Below are 23,927 nucleotides of genomic sequence, written 5' to 3' on the forward strand. Positions count from 1 at the left end.
AAAGAAGGGAAAAATAGGGCTATTAGAGCAACGTTTTTCTTTGCTAAAACATGGGCAGAAGGTGTCCAACATTTGTTAATAGCAGTGATTTTGCAACAGCTGAAGCAAAGCCTGCTTAAAGCCAGACCAAGTTTACAGATGTGTTGCTGATTATTTTGAATAATTAAATGGTGTAAAACCCAGCTGTGATGAATAGCACCAGGGTCGCAATTCATAAATAATTGAGAAGAGTGAGTTGCATTTGATCATCCTGATCAAATTCTGCTCTCTGGAGAATAAATGTTTGTCCTGAATACCATCAACATTGTTAAATGCCTCAATATTCCTGCTCAGCCATCCAGCCAGCAGTCAATTGAACTAAATCATTTTAACACCTTACACATTTGACTTCCTCATGAATACAAAATGTTTCTAACTTACACAATGGTTTTTAGGCATCAGACAAAGCAGCTACTCTTTATAGACAGTAACCAAACAGCAACAATAAATGTTTTAAATGACCCCATTAAAAACAATTCCTGCATACAGTCTTGTCTTTACTGCAGCAAGCAAAGAAGCTGTAGGTATTCAGCCACCTATTTTCTTTCATTGCCTTGTTTATAAGCTTAGCTGCCCCTGTGATTCACATGCATAATGCAAACGCATCTTTCGCAGGTGGGGAAGCTCCATACAGTTTGCTGGGGTTCCTTCTGCTTGTCAATACTCCCAAAAGTTCAGCATGTGACTGTGATTAGACTGCCTGAAAGAAATGCCTAAAAGCTAGCCAAGGAATACTGGCTTGTGTTTTTTTAGGCAGTGACTTATACAGACTTTTCTCATAATGTGTAATGTTTATTTACCATGCATGGACAAGACAGGTTGGGTAACCCAGGGTCAGAAAAATGTTGCACTTTGTTGGAATTACCTCAAATTTATAGCAGCAGAGGTCAGAGCCTGTCCTAAATAGGTAACAAGTCACAAACTTTAAAACAGTCGCATTAAGTAAAGACTACTAGCCAAGTCCTGAAGCCTTTCTCCTTGGTTTTACTTGAACAAAAATAGCAATGACTTCAATGACAATCTTTTCTGCTCAAACAGAGGATGAACAAGGAGTATAGGAACCAACCCATCAGGAACTGGAGGTGGCAGCCATAGCTTGGGGGCTTCATAAATGGCCAAATTCTGTTACTCTATATGGAGTGCTATTTTGCTCCTTTTGGTTACTCAAGGTAACACTTTGCTCTCTACTCAGTGTGACTAAAGAAAGCAAATTCTGTGCCAAAATGAGTAAAACAAGCTTCAGGTTATGTATAACGGAAGCATGGGGTTAAAATCAACTCCTTGTATCACCGTATCTTTCCTTGGGACTGCAGGCAGCTTTTCCAATTTAACACAAACCCTGATAAGTACCTCCTGGAGGTATTAACTAGTTCTAATAGAAAGCTACCTTAGATCCTTGCTCTGTGATGGTTAGAAACCACCTATAAGTGTCCCGTCTCAGCTTACCTGTATCTGGTAGAAAATTGGTATTTCCCTTTTTCTTCTCATACATTTGAGCATCCCATTTACCTCTGCCATGACAGCATCACACAGATGTCACAAAGCCCCTTACTATCAATAAGGAATTAAATTTAGGAGAACACCATTTTACCAGTGGATCATTAAATCATACCTCAAAGTCTTCTGAGAACCCATGCTGGTTATTAGAATACAGCTCACTGATGTGTTTAACGAACTGCTTGACTGGAATTGCTTCCATATCATCTGTAGAAAGAGAGATTCAGAGTTGTTATTTGTCTCAGATGTAAAATTTCAAGATCTATGCAATCATCTGCAAACTCTGGAGACAAAGCATTCGCTTAGTATCACCTGGATCTGAGTTCCTAGGGGCAGAGCTAGTTCAATATGCAGTAATAAAAAATCTTGATGAATCTGGTTAATATTGAGGAAACTCTTCACATTATATTTCTAATTCTAAGCCTTGCAAATACAGAATCTGGCGATCTGTTCCCTGTGATGCTTATTTACAAGTCCAACAGAAGTTCAAAGATCATCAAGTTCATATACAGTTTGAAGACAGCTGTGGATGGGATGAAGGGCCCTTTTCTTACCCATCATTTTAGAAAAACAGAAAGACACAAAATATGAAGGTACAGTTGATAATTGCTCCCATTAAGTTTTTACCAGACTGAGCAGAGACCCAGGCTTCTCTCCTGGAACAGACAAATTTCTGACTTTTTCCTTTTTATATAACAATATAGTATCCAAACAAACCTACCATGAAATCATCTCTGTGCAAAAGAACAGGCAACACAACACCCACACTAATTTGAGTTTTCTCTCATGCCAGACACCATTCGTAACATTGAATATGCATTCCACTGGACCATTTGTTCTTGCTCAGCATAGTGCAAATTCTACTCAATATATCAATAAATCATCCACAAACATTTTCTTGAAAGAAAGAAATCAAAAGCTTGAATTGAATTAAAGACAACCAAGACTGTTTTAAGCACCTGGAACTCTGGGTAGTTTCTAATAAAAGTGAGATGTAGGAATATTGTCTTATTTCGCTCTGTCTCAGAAAAAAGAAGTCTAGACATTGTTATAACCACACTGCAGTTGGTGAAAACACTGTGCTTGCCAAGATTCATTAGTTAATATTTTCAGTCTGGCATTTAGAAAATGTAAATTGCTATACAACTGTGATTACTTTCAGCATGTGAAATAATCTATCGCCTGATGGCTACTATTGTCTGATAGTGTGATTTTATGGCAATATTCTGGTATTTATGTATCCCATTTAATATTCTTCTGAAGATCACATGCAGTTTATGTTTACTCCCAGTAATTCAGTGGTGTATTTTTGCTTCCATTTAGCAGCCATATGGTTTGGTGCTACAGCTGCATTATAATCTGGATTCTTTTCCTTTTAAAGACCTACATTATGGTAGAAAAAATCCAAATATTTCTACAGATACTTAGCAAAATTTAACGATAAATAAATAGATGTGACATTTACTGTATTCAGAGTGAAAGATCTTTGGCAGCTAAAACCTCTAAGCTGTCACATATGCTTTTCTTAGCAAAGGGTATGAAGATCTGTATGTGTAAATGAGGTTCTACTTTGGCAAGAATTTTATAGATCCAGTCCTGACAATCTGATTTCTCTGCAGCTGATGGCTGTTAATATCGACCATGTCATTACTTCTCTACTCTTATTTTATCAGGTAACGCTCCAGGGTGGCTTATTGCATCTATTGACATTTTCAGATTTCAATCAGCTTCTTCTATTTTATTTACAAGAGGCAATTGTTGAAGATATGTTTGCAATCTGATCACCTCCCAATATAGTAATGCTACTTTAATTAGCCACATGCTCATTTACTGAATAATAAAGAATTCCAAACATTTGACAAGTGTATGCTCATTTTAGTAAAAAGCTGCAGCATGCAGAAATGCTGGCACTCTACAATATTTAAGTGCTAACATTTATTCTATGTAATATTGAGAATATCATCATCTGATAACAACATACATATTACTATTTTTGCAGCCAAGACACTCAAATGGAATGATCTATAGGAACAGCAGTCTGTAGTAAGAGCCTGTAAAACTATTGTTCCCCTCCTGAAAAGTAGCCCACATATCCTTAATTTTCTTGAAAATAACTTGTGCTATGATAGCAATTTCACATATTGTCACAAGAAAAGTTTCATAGCTGTTATTTGTTTTCTTTTCTTGAGTAGAGTCTAGCTCAGCTGAGACCAACTGAGATCAGGGACTCACTGCAGCAGACCAAAGTGTCCAATTTAATTTTGCAGAAGGCCAAATTTAATTTTAATTGTGATCTGTGAGCCAAGAAATAAATTAAAGGTAACGTACTCTCCAGTCCATTGAGCTCTCACCAATTTCAAGGATGGGTCTGCACCACAGATCCATGGCAAAATATGGTTAGTTTTCTTTCATCATCATCATTGCGTGGTGGCAGTATCTCTCTACCTTTATAGCTACTGCTTATTCTCTTCTTCATTGTTCACTATCCTTTATTTTTTCTCCTTCCTTTTTCCTCCTCTGCCTTTTCTCTTCTACAGCCACTCCCAATTCCTTTCAGAAGCTTTAGCTTTATGCAGTTTTTACCCTATTTGATAACAGGGCAACAATTAAACAGCAAATAAATTAAATAGTAAATAATGTTGATATATGAGCTCACTGGGAGAAAGGCACTTATGCTGCTGAAGCTGCCTGTAAACTCAGGAAAACCATGCTGGAGCAAACACAATTATTTGGTCTTTGGAAGAATAACAGCAGAAACCACAAAAATTAGGAACTGAATCAATGCTTATGCTTTTCAGCCTTTAAATTGCTGGGATAATGTGGTCCTACCGACTGTGCGAGATCAGGCAGGTGCCACGCAGAAGCTGGGGGAAGCATCCCTCAGTGGACCCACGTGGTCGAGGATGGGCAACCAGTAGCAAGCAGGATGCTGCTGCTTCCCTGGCTGATCTCTGAGCCCCTTTCCTGACGGTCATGGTGGGAGGAGAAGTGGTACGTAACGTATAGTGCATTGCACTAACCAAGGGAGCAGAAACGCATTAAGGTAATTTGGGCCTGTATTTTTCTAGTAGTGACCCTCAACCCCACACTCCTAGTAGAGAACACAAATTACTCTAGTTGGGGTGTGTGTGTGTTTAGCTATGCGTAGCTTGTCAAATCTCAGCTGAAATATCTACTAACATACTCAGCACTCCTGGATGATACCGGCTCTGATGGTATATGAAGATAACCTTAACCTTCTCTACGAAAACCAATAGATGTAGCTAGATGCACAGAATATGCTTTTCCTTGCAGAATCTGCAGTCCGAAGGCTTTGGTTAAGCCTCTCTTCCATCTGAAGACAAACGGACTTCAATGACAATAATTCTTTAAGTCGATTGAAGAGATTAATGGAATCCTATAATGGCTAATTAAGAGCTCTAACAGTTGTTCAGTGCATATTGCATTTTGTACCATATACTTTTTCTCATCTGGAGACCAGAGTGACATTTGATATTGTCAGGATGATGCTTACATTTTGTGAGACTTACTCATTATTCAAAGGGAACAGGGAAATGTTTTAATAACATACCTTCACCTCTAACACTGCACAAATAATTACAGTTCTGTCCAGTTTGGGTTTGGCCATCTGTTATACAAGTGTAAATAAAATGATTCTGGATTTACGTTACTATAAAATATGAGCTGAATCTGGCACCATACTTGCACAGTAACCCTTTGGGTTATGCAGAGAAAGAAGTAACATTAGGTGGATGGGGCAGAAGTCCCCAGGACACCAGTATTTATAATCAGAGCCTACTGAAGCTGACAAGTGGCAATGCATTTCATTACTATGCTAGATATTTAAAATTTAGGTGCAGTTCTCATCTTCACTTGCTAGTCCAAGAGGAGCAGCTGAGACGAATAACAAAAGCACAATACTGAAGGGGAGTATAATGCAAGTCACTTCCTGCCGCAAAGGCAAAATACGAGGAAGACAGTCATGTCTTCAAAAAAAGAAGAGAAAAACCTTTCCTTGCACCTCATTTTCTATGAATTGGCAATAGATGAAGGATGCAGAATATGTGATGCATTCTTTCAGAAGGTAGCTAACCTTCAAAACAAGCCCAAAGTATATAGAGGCAACAAAGTTAGTACCAGGGTTACATTTAAAGTCTGGATAATTAGTAATCCTACCAAGAAGGATTTCCCTCTACTTCCTACTTAACAAGCTGCCTCTGTAATGTTAAAGCAATCGGGGTCAATTTTAAGAGAAAAACAAGATAACATATCAGAGATGGCATTTCCACATAATAAGATCTCAGATTCAATTTGATTCATTTACAGCCAGAGAGTTCACTGGATGGTTTAGTGGTACTGGATTGGAATAGAAAGATTTGAGTAAGGAATTAATCCAGAACATCAAAAAACTAAGTGCTCCCTCATATTACCTTTGCCTAGTTTGGTGTTTTGGTGTTTCTGAAGACCAGCTGTTTGACACACATAAAGAAGAATTAATAAAGATTCACCCATGCTTTTCATTCTGTTTACAAATGCTTCCCATTTTCAGCTACTATTTTACCGATCTGCTGAAGTCCAATGTCCTCCCTGTATCTCATGTCTTACTTTTGAAAGCTTTTCCTGTTTGTTTGTGACTGTACTTCAGTTCCTCATCTGGAAGATCGCCTGCATTCATGTGCAGTGGCTGTCATGTGGCTTGGCTCAGCTGCTCAAACAGCAGCCGTGTACTCACTGCACCATTCAGCATCCTTGTGCCACTCCTTGCATCTCCAAAGCACCTCCATCCATTTTCAGCCTGCTTTTCACAGGTGGCTTAAACCAAAGGACAAGGTGCTTCCACCCACTCCCTCTTCCCTGCCTGTGTGGCTGAGCACTGAACTGAATGAGCTTGCTGATCTGGCTAATTAATCTAGAAAATGATTAGTTGATTTCCAGGAAGCAGAAAGAAGGATTAGCTGTCAATCGGACAGATGGGTTAATCCTACTCATTGCCATGTGAAATGGTGAAGCAACGGGGGAGACCGCCCTTTCTGACAGCAGGACAAACCTAAATTGGCTAAGTGCCAATCACGAAACCACCATTAGCAACATTAATCCTGGAGCATTCACCCTCAACAGTGTGTCCTCACAGTTCTCATCTTCGGCAAAAAAAATTTCCAGAGTCTAGAAAGTAATATCCTCCAGCAGGCTCCTAGTGGGATTGGATTTAACCTCTAAGCTTGCAGAAAAATAACCCATCTGACTTCATAACCCCACTCCAGGAACTGTTGTCCCACATCCACAGCATTCAAGTGTCTTCTGTTCCCAGCAGCATGCTTTTTTGTTTGTTTGTTTGTTTGTTTACTGCTCCTGGGTTTTATTTACCCCAATCAGTGTTGTTCATGATTTTTTCCTTTTAAACAGGAGGATGCAGAACAGAACTCCTGCAAGCAGCTGCAACACTCGGCACCAACATTTAGGACCTATGTTACTCATAACTGAGTCTCACAACCATTCTATAATGTACACTATATGTCAGATTGAATGCAGGTTGCAGAGCAAGAGTAAAAGCATGCTTTAAAGAAAGCACTGCAGCAGAAATAACCACGTGGATTGCAGCTCCAGCAGACTCACATTTCCATAGCCAGAAATGGGGCTCTCGCAGCCCAGATTTAAATAGGATCTACACAGCTGTACCATGTAATGTCAGAGTACACACAACACACACTACTAAATGAGGATGCTAAAGCCCCAAGAAGTCTCCATCTGGGCTGTCTCTAGAAAAGCTGCTGATCATAAAGAATATTGCAAGGCTAGTGCAGAAATAACAGCACACCCTTGGATGAAATTCAGCCCCGCTAGAGGTTACTGAAAAACTCCCATCAGCTTCAGTAAGGTCAGGTGTCCACCTTGTACACAGAAGCTTAGACTAAAGCTCTAAACATACAGGTTGTGAGTATACCATGAAGCACATACATGAGGGAGAGAAGCTTCACAGGCAGCTCCAATTTTGGCACTTACTGAATGTGGCCTGTTTGAGCTGCCCGCACTCAAGCTAATACACAAATAATTCCAGGTATATAGATGGGTGGCCCCAGTTTTCTTCCAGCAATTTTAGGTTTAATGCATTCGTATCATGGGCATTTTTACAACCAGGGCCTTCAACTCTGTGAAAAACTGTCTTTCTTTTTCAACTATTTAAAACAAGAATGCAAAAGAAGAGCTTGCATTTTATGTGGAATAATTAATTTTTCTGACTGATCACACTTCTTGCTGTATAAAAATTGCCAGAAAGATAAGAACAGTTTTATTTGTACTAATTATAGTACAAATAATTATAGTACAATATTTGTACTAAATAGTTTTATTTGTGCATAAGTACTAATTAATTTACGATAAAATAAAGTCAAAAAAAATCTTAGTATCAATAACATACCTGCTTTCTGCGGAGATTGTGTCTGCATAACTAATAAAATGGCAACACGGTAGGTTTATTTCTAGGAGCTCAAATTACCTGCTGAAAGCCCTTCATCCTCTGAAGTCAGTGACCTCAACAGTTAAGATAAATTATAAATTAAAATAAATTAAGATAAATTATGAATTGCTGAGAATTAATTATTGGGGACATTATTCCTCATCAATGTTCACATTTTTATTATTATGTGTTTATCAAGTACTGCTTTTAATAAAAACACCTTTCAAAGGGAAAAAGCAAGAAAAATGCTATGAATATATTTGAGAGAGTCCTGGATAGGTGGGCATGTTGAAAGAAAAACATAAAATTCAAAAAATTCTTTTCAGCAAGATAATTATTATCTATTTGTTATAATCAAGTCAAATGAACAGAAGGGTAGGTTTCTGATAAAGCACACACAAAAAAGCAGAATATGAAAAATCACCTGCGTAATATTGTAGCTACATTCATCTCTCTTGCTTCAAGATTTAATCTACTGCTATGCTATTAGCCATGTGTCAGTCAGAAATATAAAGATGTTAATGATAAGATTTTATATGTGTCAAAATAAAAGCTCAGTTTAAATCTGCTTGTACAAATCCTAGATTAGGTTATCATTAATTATAAAGGCAACAGCAATGCAGTTCTTGCCTTTAAGCAAAAAGGAATGGACCCAAAAAACCAATTTCAGTCCAACAGAATGAAATAATGTTAATTTTCCTTTAGCACAGACATTAAATATGATTTTATTTGGTATCGCCTGCTAAGCAACTCAACTCAGATTTCCAGCCTCAGGTCCCAGCTGTGCCATCAATTACCCACAGGCCTTCTATGTAAGCACACAGAGGTGCAACTTCACAGGATGGGCAAGAGCTCTCTCTGGTCATCTGATGGCTTTCAGAGAAGAACCTGTCCTAAAAATCTCTACACTTGGCACAGCCACCAGGAGAGCATGTGTTTTGGAATGATTCAGACAACTCCTGAAGCCCTAATTACAAGTACCATAATTAGGAGGGGATACTATACCACAAATTCCCCAGTGTGCTGTAGGAGCAGGGTTGGTAGCAGAGGAAAAGGGAGGTGGATGTTCCCTAAAACACCTTAATATTTTCTTGGTTTCAAAGGGTGGCTGTGTTTGCGATACTGCATTCATGACTTTAACCGAAGCTGAAGATAGGTACAATTCACAATATGGTGCTGGAATATAAATCCACAGGGAGCAGAAAGCAGCTGTAAAGTCTTAAACAGCTGAAGAACACTATGTCTGTGCTTAATGAACAGCTTCATGTTCTTGAGAAATAAGTCCTCAGTTGTAGCTAGTACTTTTCCTGGTGCCTAGCCAGGCTCTAGCACAGAGAATCACTCTGTTCAGCACACTGTCACTGCTGGCCACAGGCTGGCCATGGAGGCATCCTGGTGCTCATATTTAGGTCTTTGGATGCAATCTGAGCCAGTCACATCCCAGTAGAAAACAATAACCATACCAAGCCTCCAATAAGGACCTGCAATTTCTTTGTCAAATGAGTACGATCATTTGTACGATATTTTAAAGGAAATGGTCCATCACAGGGCGGAAGACATTAGAAGTGAAGATGCTGTGCTTGTAGAAAACACACTAAAGTCTAATCACATTCACCAGGAAAGGGTCAGGGGAACTGGGGTTATCATATGTAACCACAGAACCATTGTATATAACCATGGAATAAGGTAGAAACTCACAGTTTCAAAGATCTTTTAAATCAGAAGATTTAATAGAAACTAACAATTAATAAGATGGATGCTTTATGGGACTGGTTCTTGTAACCATGATACAGGGAAATGAAGAAGAGTCATGACTGCACTGGCCTTCACACCCTTACATGATAACATGAGGTGGTCAAGACACTTTCTCACTACAACACATCCGGCTACTTCAGAATTTTCTAGGCTCATGCACCCACATGGAATCATTCCTAAAGAAGCAAGAGAGCGTTTCTCGCACAGATTCTGCCACTAGCTACTTTAAAATACACTATTCAGAAACTCCAGCAGTAGTTACAAAATGAATCTACTGCCATTTAAATCTGAAACTGCATGCACCTTGAATCAAGAACTGGGAAGTATTCCTGAGTTTTATAGTCTAGACAAAGCTGAAATGACTGGCATCACATCTGAGACATTTAACTTATACTAAAAATGGTGAAAGACGTCTGGAATAATATGCTAAAAGAATCTGCTGCATCAGCCAGCCAGCCATTCCGCTCTTTATGAGCCATGTTTCCCTGGACTGTGGTCAAGACTACGCACAGTTCTGAGTTTTGCCATAGGGTCAAGCCTCAAGTATCTCTGCACTGATCTCACCAACAACCAGTCCTGCTAACATCAGTGCCAAAATGCCTGTTGTGCCCATGGGCCCGGGCAAGGAACCGTTAAAGCCACAGTAAGCTCCAGAACAAGTCATTGCCCAAGAGCAGGAAAGCTCTAAAACAAAGACTAGGAAGAGGATGGTAGTAAAAGTAGAATTTTTGCTAACCTTAGTATTCGATATCATCTAAGTTACATGGTGGTGCACTTCTGCATTGCTTTACTGGAGCAGGTCTTGTGACAAGTAGCACAAAGGAAGACTGATGGGGCTTCATTTTGTTCTGTGGTGTTGCAAGACATACAGGTCTGCATCCATGACTGTGCTGTTATTCTTATTTCCTGAATCTACCACAAAGGATCAAGGCCAGAAACTCTATACCAAGATACTAATCTGACTAGGAAAAAAAAAAAAAAAAGAATGGGAACAGGAGCTGGTTTAGTGAGAGTGAGACGTTGCCAAGCCTGAACGTTTATAGTGAAGAGATCCATGCAAAATGATGTGGATATGGCCAAAATTAACGGAGTGTAGAGGCAAGACAGAGAATATGGAGAAATAATTTTGTTCAGTTGAAAGTCCAGGGAGTTTCAGAAGTCTGTCATTGATTACAGATGCATTACTGTCAGGCATAAGGCTTATGTGAGTTAAGATTTATACCTCAGTTGTAATATCCAGTGGGTGACTCAGTTAATGATATCTCCTTTGTCCTGTGTTTCTCTAGATCAAGCAGAGCAGATAATTATGAATAATGATAATGATTTGGGTCTCAGAGCAAATTTGCATAGATAAGCACATGCCTATGGGTGATGTGGCTTCATGCACAATAATTAAGCACGTAGGCCATGGGAAGTGAAATAGAAAATGGGTAAAATTATTCCTTTACCAGCTGATTTTTTAGATTGCAGATCTGCTAAGTTGTAGTATATAGTTATTGCAGGTAGCTGGGAGATCAATTTTAGAGTTCCTGGAGCTGAGGAAACTGAGGGTACATCTAAACAGGAGAGCAGAACATGGTGTAGTAGGAAACATGAAAGCTACCTCAGAGCACGTCGGTACGTCAGCAGAGCAGAGTGGCTGCATGCAGTGATACCAGCACAACTTCGGCAACCTCTCAAGCTGCATCAGGACGACACTGCAGCTCGCTCCCCCGGACCTGGCAGAGCTACCCTGCACCTGAGCCAGGACTAGCCAACCCAAAACCTAGCTCAGCTCTCTCCAACTGATGCCTCACTGCGTGCTGTAGATGGGCCCTGGCAAATCTTTTAAACGTTTTTAGACACACTGCTCTCAGTTGCCATCAGTGTGGCGGCTTGTACATAACTGAGAATGGAAGTCAGTCTACTGAATTCTAGGCAATAGATGCATGGTTCCACAGGCACCATTTACACATAATTTTTAAGAAGGTATTGCCTAGGGGATCACAAGCTAACAAGGTTACTTCGAAGAACTTGCTTTTGTTAAAATGTTACTTATATTTTACTTCTAGGATCAATATAGCAAGTAAGATTTTATTGCATTCTCTGGTAGTTTCCAGAAGCAAAATTCAAAAGCTTATTGTTTCATCAGTTGGGATCAATTCAAGGGAGAATTTTGCTATTTAATGTTTTCAAGGAACTCCAGAGGGCTGCCTACATGACAGCAGCAGCTGATGTCACTGAAGAGTTGTCGTTTAAGTAGCAGGTTGGTTGGTGGAAACAGGCCTTTATTGTATCTACAGATGGGGACAATGTTTAGGAGAGCTTCAAGATCTTTTAGTGCTGTGTATCACAACTTTGGAAAAAGTCTACATAGCTTGAATTTATCTCCAATAAATTTGAGCCTAAATACTGACCAAAGAAACTGCCTGTATACTAAATACAGACAGAGAGAGGCACTTCCATGGAATGATTTGACTTTTGATACTTTCAATAGCTTTGCTGTTGGTGCAAAGATCTTTGAGTTCATCAACTCATTCATTCTCTCTTAATGAATTCTCTCATCTCATTCTCTCTTGGCACAATTCAGCTTCAGATTAAAACAACTCCATTTAGATGTCTATATGCAGGCATCAAAACATCTGTTATGTCCACAGAAGTTTAGTCATTAGAGTGGGAATCAGACGGCTGGATTCACCTTTGCATCTGACTAAACCTCTTTCCAAGGCCTAGCTCCTCGCATGCCTTAGAGCTGATCAGCATCACTGCAGATTTTTGACAACAAAGACAACTTCTCAAGTAGTCTTGCAGCACTTGCTCAGCAGGTCCCTTAAGTTGCAGTGCTCATTACCAGATGTGAATAGCTCTTTCTCAGCAGGACAGAGTCTGAACAGAGCATAGACTGTACTGCAGTGATGATGACATTGTATCAATCCTGAAGCTGCAGTGGTCCAACAGTTTGGCTTGTTCCAGTTATGGGAAGATGTCCCCAAATGGTAATTTTCTTTAGTTCTTGGCAGCTTGATCTCACACACAAGAACGGTTGCTGGAGAAGCACTAATGGATGTGCAGGCCTTATGGTACCTGCCACTGATACTGTTTTAATGGCACTTCTGCAGCTTCTATTACCATTTATATGAGTGCCTTCCGGTCTTCAATGGACTGATCCTCAAAACCTACCTGTGAGGTAGGAAAGAACCACTGTCTAGACTAAACAGACTGCAGACCTTAAAAGATGGACCTTTCTGCATGTTTCTTTGTCTAAGAAAGTTTCTTATCACTTACAATAAATATTTTAAATTGGCCAAAGAGACTTCTCTCCAATGACAGCATTTCTCTTCCCCTACTGCCTTGTGCTCACAATTCCCCCGGTTTAGATACTGCTCTGTAGAGAGTCCAATTTAGTCTCCCCTCCCCTTCCTGGCAAGCTCCAAGGAAAGTATCAATGTGAAGACGAGAGTAGGCATGATGGGACCATTGCACTGATTGCTAAAAGCATCACGGAATCATTTCTTCTGAACTCACAGTAAGAACAACAGAGTTTTCCAGCTACTTGGGTTCTTTTTCAAAAACTCATCTCAAATTGTCTAAAACTGAAACATCCCATCTCATGTTACTCAAAGAAGAATGAGAGGAAGAGTGGCTCCTTGCTAATGGAAGTGAGGAGGCCAGGACACACACCTTAGTATGCAGAAAGGACAGGTGATAATGGTATGTTTTCTTCTATTTTCAGAGGTGCAGAATCAGACTTCAAGGCAAACTGCCTAACATTTTCTATACGAATGTAACAGCTAATCTTTCATATTAATTCTTATGGATACTTTGAAAGACTCTTTCTAGAAGGAAAGCCTTGTATTTATACTGAATAAAGTCAGGGAAAATGTAACTGGATTCTTTCATTTCTCTAGAATGTATGTTTTCTCAGAGTGCCTTCTCCTACACTGTCAGAGATGTCTTTGAATGTTTTCATTAAAATTAGCTGCAGATTGAATCCTAGACCATTGGCACAGATTACATAATAGAAGGAAACCGAAAACACCACCTCGAAGCAACAAGCACAATCATTTGACAGACTGAGATCAACATAACATTTTGGGTTTCTTAATTCTGTCAGTGAAACTGAGTAACACCGAAGAAGGCAGCAGCTGCACAAGCCACTGTAACATCAAGCTGTTTTCTGTCATCATTGCTTAAAAGGAACTAAATCCTGTACTTGATAATTCCTAGAGGAAATGCCTCACGAAGAGAATATAGTGCCAAACTCTGGCTCCACCTTTGCTCTTGACACAGCTGAGGGAAGAATTTGGCCTTTGGTAACTCGATTAATGTCAAATTAACAAATGGCTTTGGACTTTACATCTTTTGCTTTTCCCACCTCTGCATACGCTGGAAGTGGGGGGCAAGTCTACTGGTCTCAAGAGAGCAGTGGAGCTGGTTATCCTTCGTCCACAACCCACCCTGACATTGCAATCCATTTCACTTTGCATGCAATGCGTTAGTATTTCTAAGAAGTGTTGCTCTTGTTCTTGACATTTCACAAAGGTTATTCTGAAATTTTTAATTAAAATAATGTGGAAGAAGTGCCTATGGAAAAACACAGCATTGGTACTCAGAGCCCCATTGCAAAGCACATGAATTTAAATGAAGCAGCACTGATACAACAAACGTCTATAAAAAAAAAAATCATGTTAACCATGAATACGTTCTCTCCTTTAGGTAAGTAAAACAGCCTCCAAATAGCACAAATATAGGTGAGTAAGCCTGTCTTACCTGGAATAGGTATAATGGGAATACTTTCATTGGGGACCACACGCGGTGAGCTGCTGTCTTCCACATAGAAATGAGCAGTCTGAAAACACTTTCTGTTAAAGGAAAAAAAAAAAAAAAAAAGTGCAGTGTAAAACACTGGGCTCGGAGAAACGACCCAAAAACTTTCGCACATGTTCGGCTTTTCCATTTCTGCTCCATACTTCCAGATGTTACAGTTTAAAAACATCAGTTTGTGAAAACACATGAGTTCTCTACAATTACAATCCTAATTCCAGATTCCAGTGTACTCCGATTTGTTGACATCTGACATCCACTCACCCTAAATGCCTCCCTGCTCCCAATCTGTATATTATTGCTAAGTATTGCTGAATATAAAACTGTTCTCAGAAAAGTTAGTGGTTGCAAAACAGGTTTCAAATACACCATTCAGAAAGAAATTGAACACAAGAAATATATTCAGCACACAATTCAAACCAAATCCACCAAAGACACTATGTTTCCAGGGAACACACACTTACTGTAAAACTTTCAGCTGTGTAATACTGGACAGATAGCAATACAGCATCTGTAACTGCTCCACATCACGACACTGTTCTGATATTAAAGTTAACCTTCAAACATTACAAATTTTATTCTTTTTAACACTGAAGCTATATAAACCTCTTCCCATCCTCCTCCTGCAAACCTGAATTACAGCTGCTACAGAAAATGCCACTGCTTGGGCCCCAGGACTCATCTCTGCAAAGGCCTGTAAAGAACAGGAGAACTTAAATCCACTTGACTGTTTTTTACCTGTATTTAATGCAAAGCAGAGAGCACAAGCTGGTCATCACAGAAAAGGTACTGAGCAGAGCAACATCAAGAGATCCAGGGAGACTGCATGGTGATGTTAACTGAGGCAGGGTTTTCCAACGCCAGCGTCACTGCTCATTGCTGACTTAATGAGCTGCTTGAGGCTGGAACTGAATATTTAATGAGTCTTGCTCGGTGGCTAGAGCGGCTATTGTGGCAAGCGAAGGGTCTGCGCTCATCCATCGGGGCGCTTAACAACAGCGTCCCCACTGCGCAAAGATCCCCCCGCCTGCATCCCCGCGTGACCTGCCCCTCAGCACCCGGACAAAGTTTGCAGGCAGCCTTGCGCGCGGCCCCCTCTCTGAAGCTGCTGCTTCCCCGGCGGACGCGTATTTGCGCAGAGCGGCTCCTGAGTTTCTGCCCTGCAGTCTTGCTTTCCCGTCATTCGGGGCACTGCGCCCCGCACAGAGAGCCCGCTCTGTCGAGCCGGCTCTGCCGACGTCGTCCAAGCGATCTGCGCTCCCACAGCGCAGTTTTCCTATGTCCCTGTGTGCCAGAGTACGAAAAAGTCGCTGAAAAACCAAACCACTCTCTGAGGCTAAGCAAGACCCTAAAATAATCACAGGCGTTTGCTTTCTATGCATTTCTTTGTATCTTCTGCGGCACAGTCGCAGCGCTGTGTAAGGCAAGCACGTGCGACAGCAGCTCAAGTACAACTTCAGACTATGCAGACGCAGGCAGGATCGTACCGCACAGCGTGGCGCAACTGTCTCAGAGCAGCTTTCTATCTTCAGATACGGGGTCTTGCACTGTGCTGAAGTTATTTATTTAGTGGGTATGCTTTTGTTAAGAAACAGCATAATGCTGATTCACACACAAAGACGCACGATGTGCAGTACATCTCAGCTTCTAAAACATCAGTTAAACTCCCCCCACCTTACATGCTCCCTGCTCTTTTTTTCTTTTTCTTTTTTCTTTTTTTTTGGCAGCCTTTATTTTGGACAACGCACACCCTGGGGGCTCACAGCAGAATAAATCAGTCACACATAAGGAAGAAACTATGAATATGAAACAGGGAAAATGTTCCTGATTTGGATGTATTTGGGGCTTTTTCCCTCGCCTCAATCCTTGAACGGCTTCTGCTAACAAAGGCCTTAAGAAGGTGCTCGGTAAAGACAGACCTTTGTGAAGGGTTTTACAGGATTTTTGTTAAGCTCATGGTACCTATGAAAGGCAATTATTTTTTGTAATTTGCTATTTTATACTCTAAGAGGCTCTGACAGGCTGGCATTATGATTTTTTTATGCAGCCGTAAGAGCTTTTTCAATAGCCTCAAAACATGTAATTGTGTTACATAATCAGGTTGCACGATACTGTAAGGCCCACGATGGTGATCGCTGAACATAGCGCAGCACCTCTCTGCTGAGCACAGTGTTGGAACAACAACATATTAAATGAATATTTCACATAGCAAAGTTTGCTGCTATCATTAATGTCATTAACAATTCTGTTTTTTTTTTCCTGGAAGACTTGCTGGAGCTGTTTATGAAAAGGCAATCACCACACGACTTAACTACATGTTTACTCAGTCACAAGCATCACTCGAAAATATACCCTTGTCTTACATGTGCACATACATAATACAGCATGCTCATTACTTTATAATGTTAGCTACAGGCAAGTTTGGTGAAGGCATACCTCTCAAACTCATTTTTTTTACCTGCTCATAATTGCCTAAACTGCTTTTGGGCGCTGAGTTTTCCAAATCTAGTCCCAGGCACAGCTGAGCTCTCTGCGTAGTGCCGTCGCCTCCGCGTCCCGGGAGCTCCGTGACAGCCTAAGTCAGAACTGATGGGACTGTGCAGGCCCCGACCTGAGAGCAGGATAAAGCAGACTGAACCTTTAACGATGGGTTTTACAAACTCACTGCTGGAACTTTCCATCACAGCTTGGTTCCTGGGCCTGTTTCTTACTCTTGTACCTCTCCTCTGTGTCGCTCTGGGAGGCAGCACACATCTTGGGGTGCCGTGGCTTCAGGCCTCTCTTCTGGGTGATGCCCAATTTTTAAGTCTGCGATCGGGAGGGTGAGGAAAAGCCTGGGCCCAAGAAAAGCCCTTTGCAAACTCTGCTCCATTTTATAATAATAAATACTGCTAGCTGGGATTGAGGCTGCTGAGAGCCATTTCAGACAATTTACTATCTGCCTTCTCCCTCACTTTCGGATACTCCTTTCCACCCCCTGGCATGTTCCCCTACTCATTACCTTTCTCTCAGCATAAAACCTTAAGTGGCAGCAGCTGCTAAGGTCAGGAGAGGCTGGAGTAAATCTGTGTGTATATATTGGGAGGCCTGGATAAAGGAGAAGGATGAGAGCAGAAAATTGCTTGATTTCAAGTCACTGGAGAAGCTCCCATGGAGACAGGTGGGAATGGATGCAGAGCTTCTAGGTCTAGGTCTAGACCAGGCATGATCAGGAGGAGCACTTCAGCCTGTAACTCTTCACCTCAGTGTGTGTCTGTGTGCAGGTATATATGCCTGTGTGCACACTTGCTAAGGAAACCAACATCAGCAGCAGAAAAAAAGTAAAAGATCTTTTTTCTGAAAGTTAGAATTAATCCTTAGAGTGAATGAGCAACCTGGATTTGTCAATGGCATAAATGATTACTAAGATCTTACCAATGGAAACACTAATTTTAGAATAATTTTCATATTGCTGCAGTGCTGGTTAAGGAAAAGAAAATCAGAGCCTTGGTTTCACTTTCAGAAAATTTCAGAGTGCGCACATCTTTTCTGCAAAATACCAGAGAGTCTGTTGTCTCTGCATTATGCCCGTGTGCAGTGAAGCACACCCTTTTCTCTAGCCCCATATGTTTTTTTTGGCTGCCTTTCCCTGGGGTACCGTAACTGTGCGAGACTGTGGTGATCAGACACACAATCGCCACATATGGACAAAAAAGCAGAAAGTAAAACATTGCGAGATTAGCGTCTCCCCAGAGAAGGAGCAGAGGCAGGGTCGGGAATGCTAAGATCACATCAGGGAAAGCATCCCCCTGCCCGGAGTCTTTCTGTAGAGACACCAGCAGTGGGTTATTAAAGCGAGCTAATAGAAAGCAAAGTCTAGAGCGGCAGCACCTTATTATCAAACCGCAAACATAAAAATATGCCACGAGATGGTCCTGATTAGCTGGGTTAAACGCTTGTTCCATCTCTTCTAAGCAAAATACCTGATTAGCTTCTGTAAAAGAAGAGATGCCTCACGAGATTTTGACACTCAAAACAGGTTTCCTTGGTTATTAGTTAATAAACCTCAAGCAGCTTCTCCTTTATACTCATCTGAAAGTATGAGGGGGGAACCGGATCACCATAATGGCCTGACAGCATGGACATATTTAATTTTCTCGTAGCAAAGGAGCCTTGGTGCTTCGTTAATTCTGCCTTCAATACAAACACTGAGCCATGCGACAGCCCTGGGAGTGAGGGAATAGTTTGGAGGGCAGCACTTGGCCTCTCCCCCTTGGTATCGCGCCTGGCACGGGAGGCATCTCCTGATCCGTGCTGACAGGCGGGGGATCTGTGTTGCTCCGCACCAGCTGAGGCAGGGGGCAGGGAGAAGAGGAGCGCGGATTATCGCGGCGGGGCAATCGATTGCCTCCGCAGCGGCCGGCTGAAAGGGCCAGAAGAGCGGCTGGGCACGGGAAAAATCAGCGGGGAACGCTCCACCTTCTGGGGACACCCGAGAGCCGTGTCCTGCCTCTCGCACCGGAGTGACTGGCACGTTCTTTGCTTGCTAGGGACCTATGCTTTCTTCCCAGAGTAGCTTCTGTTACTGGGAGCCAGCGTGCATCCCTCTCCAACGCTAGCCAGATTTATATTTTGTCTTTATTTCTGCTCTATAATTGTATCTAGGAGATCAAGGCTTCTGGATTCTTTGCAGCTACTCTCTTCTTGGGTCATTACCTCTTAAAGCATGACCAATTCAGGGGCAGATGGCCTGAAAGGGTCCTGGAGGCCTGTTCACTAGAGCAGTACAGGGCAAACCTTGTCCTCTGGGTACATTTCCTCCAGAAATAGCCTCCCTCACACCGCAGCTCTGTGGACCGTACCTTGATTAATGAAGAGGCCAATAGCCACTGAAGCCACCCTACTTTCACGCGCAGAGATGAAGAGTATTCTGGCAGGAGTCGCAGCCTATATTGAGGTTTAGCTGGTAGGCAGAACAGGCAAGGAGACCACTGTAAAGGAGCTGGACCAGTTACACTCCAGAATCTGTAATGAACCTTTAAAGCAGGCTGCACAAGACATGGCAGATTTGACTCTGGTACGGCATTCCTTATCGAATGCAACCCGGATACAGACATTCGCAATGCTCCTTGATTGGGGTGTGTGTGTGTCTGCAAATAACTACCCAGTAGGGATACGAAGACAGGAAATTATCCCTTTCACTACCTTGGCACGTTCATTCTCACTTTCAGTAGAAGAAAAGATGTTTCTGAATCTCACTGAACTGTTTTGCATGTTTTCCAGGAGACACAATTAAGGTCGGTTTCTGCTGGCACGAAGACCAGAGTGTGCACGCAGTCAAGCATACTTGTAATGCATGGCTCTGCTCTTTAAACTAGCTTCACTACTCCTTGGCAAGCATTTGTCACTATCAGAATTGGCAATGACTTTTCAGCAAAGGGCCGCAGACAACGAAACAACAGAAGCGCTGCAAATCATGGCCATGTCGCCAGCCGAGCAGCGGATGGGAGCCTGGACAACAGCTGTCTGCAGTCTGCACTGTTCTAGCTGGGGTCATCAGTCACTGATTTTTATGAGCAATAAAACTGACTCAAGCGTTAAGAAGAAAAAGAGAAGAGAAAACCACACAGAAAAAGCAGCTCTTATGAATATGAGTAAGTGATCAGCGCGGAGCAGTGATATTACATCCATTGTAGCAGACAGCATCTGCACTGATTCTCTCTTTTGGGGTAGAAAAGGGCTTATATTGCCCCAATTTTCTACAATTATTTTCCTTCCCAGGTCTTAATGCTTAATGAATAAAATGCAATAGCTGAGTTACAAAAGAACCTTTGCTATGCTGGAGCAGTAACGCACCGCAGCCTGCCTGAACACGAGCTACAGCAGGATATACAAAGCAGGAATGCGTAAAAAACATGAGTAAATGAAAGCTGAAAAAGAAGGAAAATTTCCCTACAATAAGGCTGATTCTCCTGCATATTCCTCCTGAAGGTGACTCTCCTTCTCCCCACAAAGCAATTTCTGCCTGTTCTCTTCTCGAGCAGCGTTAAGCCTTGTACAGATGTGATTACTGGAGGGGATTGCAGAAGTTCACAGTGTGCCAAGCCATTGATGTCCCTTCCTAGACAGGATGGTGAAAAGTAGACTGTCCCTTTCAGGAGACTTCCTCTGGGCAAGGAGAAATGTTTTTCCACAGCAGTGAGCTCCTATGCATCCACACAGTCCCACAGAAGTTAAAAGGACCCCAGTATTGATCACTAGTCCAGCCCCACATTTTTAAAACTGCAAATACTGCTAAATAATAAAGACAGGGAAAAGGCTGGGAAAAAGCAGATGTAAAAAAGAAAGTGGGCCAAATTTTGAGATAGTCCCTATGATGAAGAACACATCACTTAAAATTTCTCCACCTGAAAAACAAATCAGCAAGCAAGGCAAGGGGGTTTTGACATAGAAAGACAGCTGATTTAATATTTATGGCCTGAATTTGCCAGCTGACTACACAGGTCTCCACAAAATTAAAAATCCTCTGCTCTGCTTCTCTGGGATTACAGATTCAGTTGGTGGCTTCCTGCACCACAGACTGCACACCTACTTACAGCAGGCACAGTACTGAACTCAGACTTCATACAAGGAATAGTCATTTTCAGGAAGGTATTTAAGGGGTTAAACAGTTAAGAAATGACAACATACACCAAGATGACCTGCTTTCAAAAGCCCTCCCCCTTCATCAGCTGTGTGACCAGAAAGTGCCCAGGTGGCTAACGTAGAAATGCACTTAGAAAGCTCTTTAATGGCAAATTGCAAGTGGATAAATCTTAGTTTAACTCAGCATAAACACTTTCCACGCTTCCTTGTCCCATCTTCCCGATGTCCCCAGAGAACAGCAAAGGCGTTTGTGAAACCTCATTTCTGATGACACTTGGCCCTGTAACACTGGGTAACTAATTACTCTCCTGGTGACCTCTGACGGGGCCAGCAGCATCCGGCTTTCCCTTCCTGCTTTAATCAATACTCACAACATCTGTGTTGGATACACTCAGCAATTTTACACATGACTGAATGGGTTTACTCATCTATTTTCTACTGTGAGAAAACAAGTTTCCTGGTGTACGTAACACCACTCATATTTTTAATGGCGACAGGCAAAACCAGGGTACAGAAATCTATAGGTGGTATCTTAAAATAGTTTAAAAATTAGTCATGGTTTTAAAAACCAAAGGGAAGCCTGATGTATTCATTTTCCTCTCCACAAGCCAACAATTTATTTAATGCAACATTCACACTGCAAAGACTAGAAAATCGCAGAGGAAAACAGACGTGCCTTTTCCAATCAAATAATACCTTAGGCAGTTCCTATAAAATGTGTAGTTCCAATAACCTAAACACCATGTAATATTAAAAAAGTGCCTCAAACTTTCTCACAGAAGGAAGCTAAATTTAACCGAGTGAAGAGTTGTTCAGTAATCACAAGAACAGCAGCAATCACTGAAGATTGCCTCTTACTGGAGAGAAGCTTTTAGCAGCACCTCGAAGAACTCACCATTTGGTATATTTGATATTATCATTTCAGTGCATGAATCCCCTTTGGGACGAATCTCAGGAGAGGAAGGAATAACGAGGGAGGTGTGGCACCCTGCGGGTTTAACATGCAGGTATTTTTAAACACAAACTGTAATTCATCTGAATCAAAATTATTTTATAGGAAGTGCAATACAAAAATGATCCCATTTAAGGGAGGACAGCAGAGACCAGCTTTCTGTTTGGAACAGCCACCTACCTCTCCCTAATTACTCCCACCTAGTTACCTCCAAAATGAAAAAGTCTTGCTCTTTCCTCTGCAGAAATATTCTTTTCTTCCACCAAATGAGGCAGCAGTACAGTCACTTGACTTTTATTTTAAGTATCCCAAGCCAAGGACTGGGATCTAAACATAACACAAATATGTACTAAAAATTTAGGCAGAGTTTTTCTCCATTTTGAAGTCTTTGCCCATCTTCAGGTAGAAATGCCACCAGTTTCTTAAATAAAATGAAATGTTCAATGGGAAATTCTCCCTTTTGTTTTCATCAGACGTGCATTTGCTGTTGGACTACAACTGGATGGGACAAGTGGGAAGACCTCCCAACATTGTTGGCCATTATTTTGGGTTCAGATCACTTGGGCCTGCATAAAGTTTTAAATGTGCGTTTATTTCCTTTCTCTTTTCATCACTGCATATTTGGAAAGTGAGCCTTTTTTGATGGCCATTTTAAAAATAAACAGGTACTCAAAAACTGTTATGGTCTCTCTATTAACTCCCTTCAGAACATAATTACAAATGGAACAAAAAGGTATCTTTGAAGCGTAACACAAAGGAAAAGAAAAGAGCAGCTGGTACAAAGAGCAGAGGGGCAAATTACTTAGTACCTGGAAGATAATGTTAACAAGAACCCTGCAAATATATTACTTAATGCTACTACTTACATCCCCTCATCACACTAACGGATGGCAGCCAGCTGGTCTCCTTCCCCACCCATCTCCCTGAGAGCAAAGATTTGTAAGCCACCAAATAACAAACCTGGACAGAAGTCTTGAGAATCATTAATTTTCCTATCAATCAACCCATCTGGAGATTTGCTTCTTACTGTCATTGGTACTAATGCGTTAGTGACTCTTGAAAGCTCTAGGGAAGCTTGGAGTATGCATGTCTGAAGAATTGCTTTAATGAGTCTTTTGTATTCAAAGTTTAACGCATGTAACAAGGAAACACAGATATCAGAGACAGTAAGCTATCATCCAGCGACTCATACCACAGAGAAATCCTGTGTTGTGGCTTCCGCTGTAATAAACTGAATGTATCTCTTATAAGCTATGTAACAACACCCAAGTCACACCCCAGTGACCTATCTGAGACGTAGGCATGTTCACGCAAGTTCTGCCTGCTCCAACATACCTTATTCGTTGGGCTCAGTATACTGCAGGAGAGCAAGCTGAATAAGCTTCAAGTGCAGTTCTGATCAGGGTGGTGTAAATATATTCACTGAGTTCCCTTTGCTGAAGATAACAGACCTACATCAATTAATACATCAACTTAAAAAGTCCTTGCATCAGTAAAATCTGTCCAGTAGTGTTTGCAATAAATGGTGTGATATTGCCTGCAGTAACTTTTCTAAAAAACCCAACAGCAATAATAACAAACAAATCCTAAGATATTTAAATACTCCTAGAAAGATCTGATTAATACCAGAAAAGCAGCAAACAGCAATAAGTATAGTCAGGCACAATAAAGCAACACATAAAAATAATAAAAATAATAAAAAAAACGTATTTCAAGTTACCATCTCCACAGACCAAGTAAGTGATGTCAGTCTTAAAAAAAAAAAGGAAATGTTATCAGCAGGTAATGAAGGTGGAATATACT

At 41.2% G+C, this 23,927-nt stretch overlaps 1 protein-coding gene across 1 annotated transcript in view; it reads right to left on the bottom strand.

The window, feature by feature from the left end:
* Nucleotides 1-23,927, bottom strand: part of PTPRG (protein tyrosine phosphatase receptor type G) — a 404,579-nt gene that overhangs the window by 27,271 nt on the left and 353,381 nt on the right. The window contains exons 14-15 of the mRNA XM_062585127.1: nucleotides 14,495-14,586; nucleotides 1,652-1,743 (exon numbers count right to left, since the gene is read on the bottom strand). Of these exons, the coding sequence (XP_062441111.1) occupies nucleotides 1,652-1,743; nucleotides 14,495-14,586 (184 nt within the window). The remainder of the gene's footprint in view (nucleotides 1-1,651; nucleotides 1,744-14,494; nucleotides 14,587-23,927) is intronic.

This window comes from Rhea pennata, chromosome 12 (assembly GCF_028389875.1).
Source record: "Rhea pennata isolate bPtePen1 chromosome 12, bPtePen1.pri, whole genome shotgun sequence".
In the NCBI taxonomy this organism is placed as follows: Eukaryota; Metazoa; Chordata; class Aves; order Rheiformes; family Rheidae; genus Rhea; species Rhea pennata.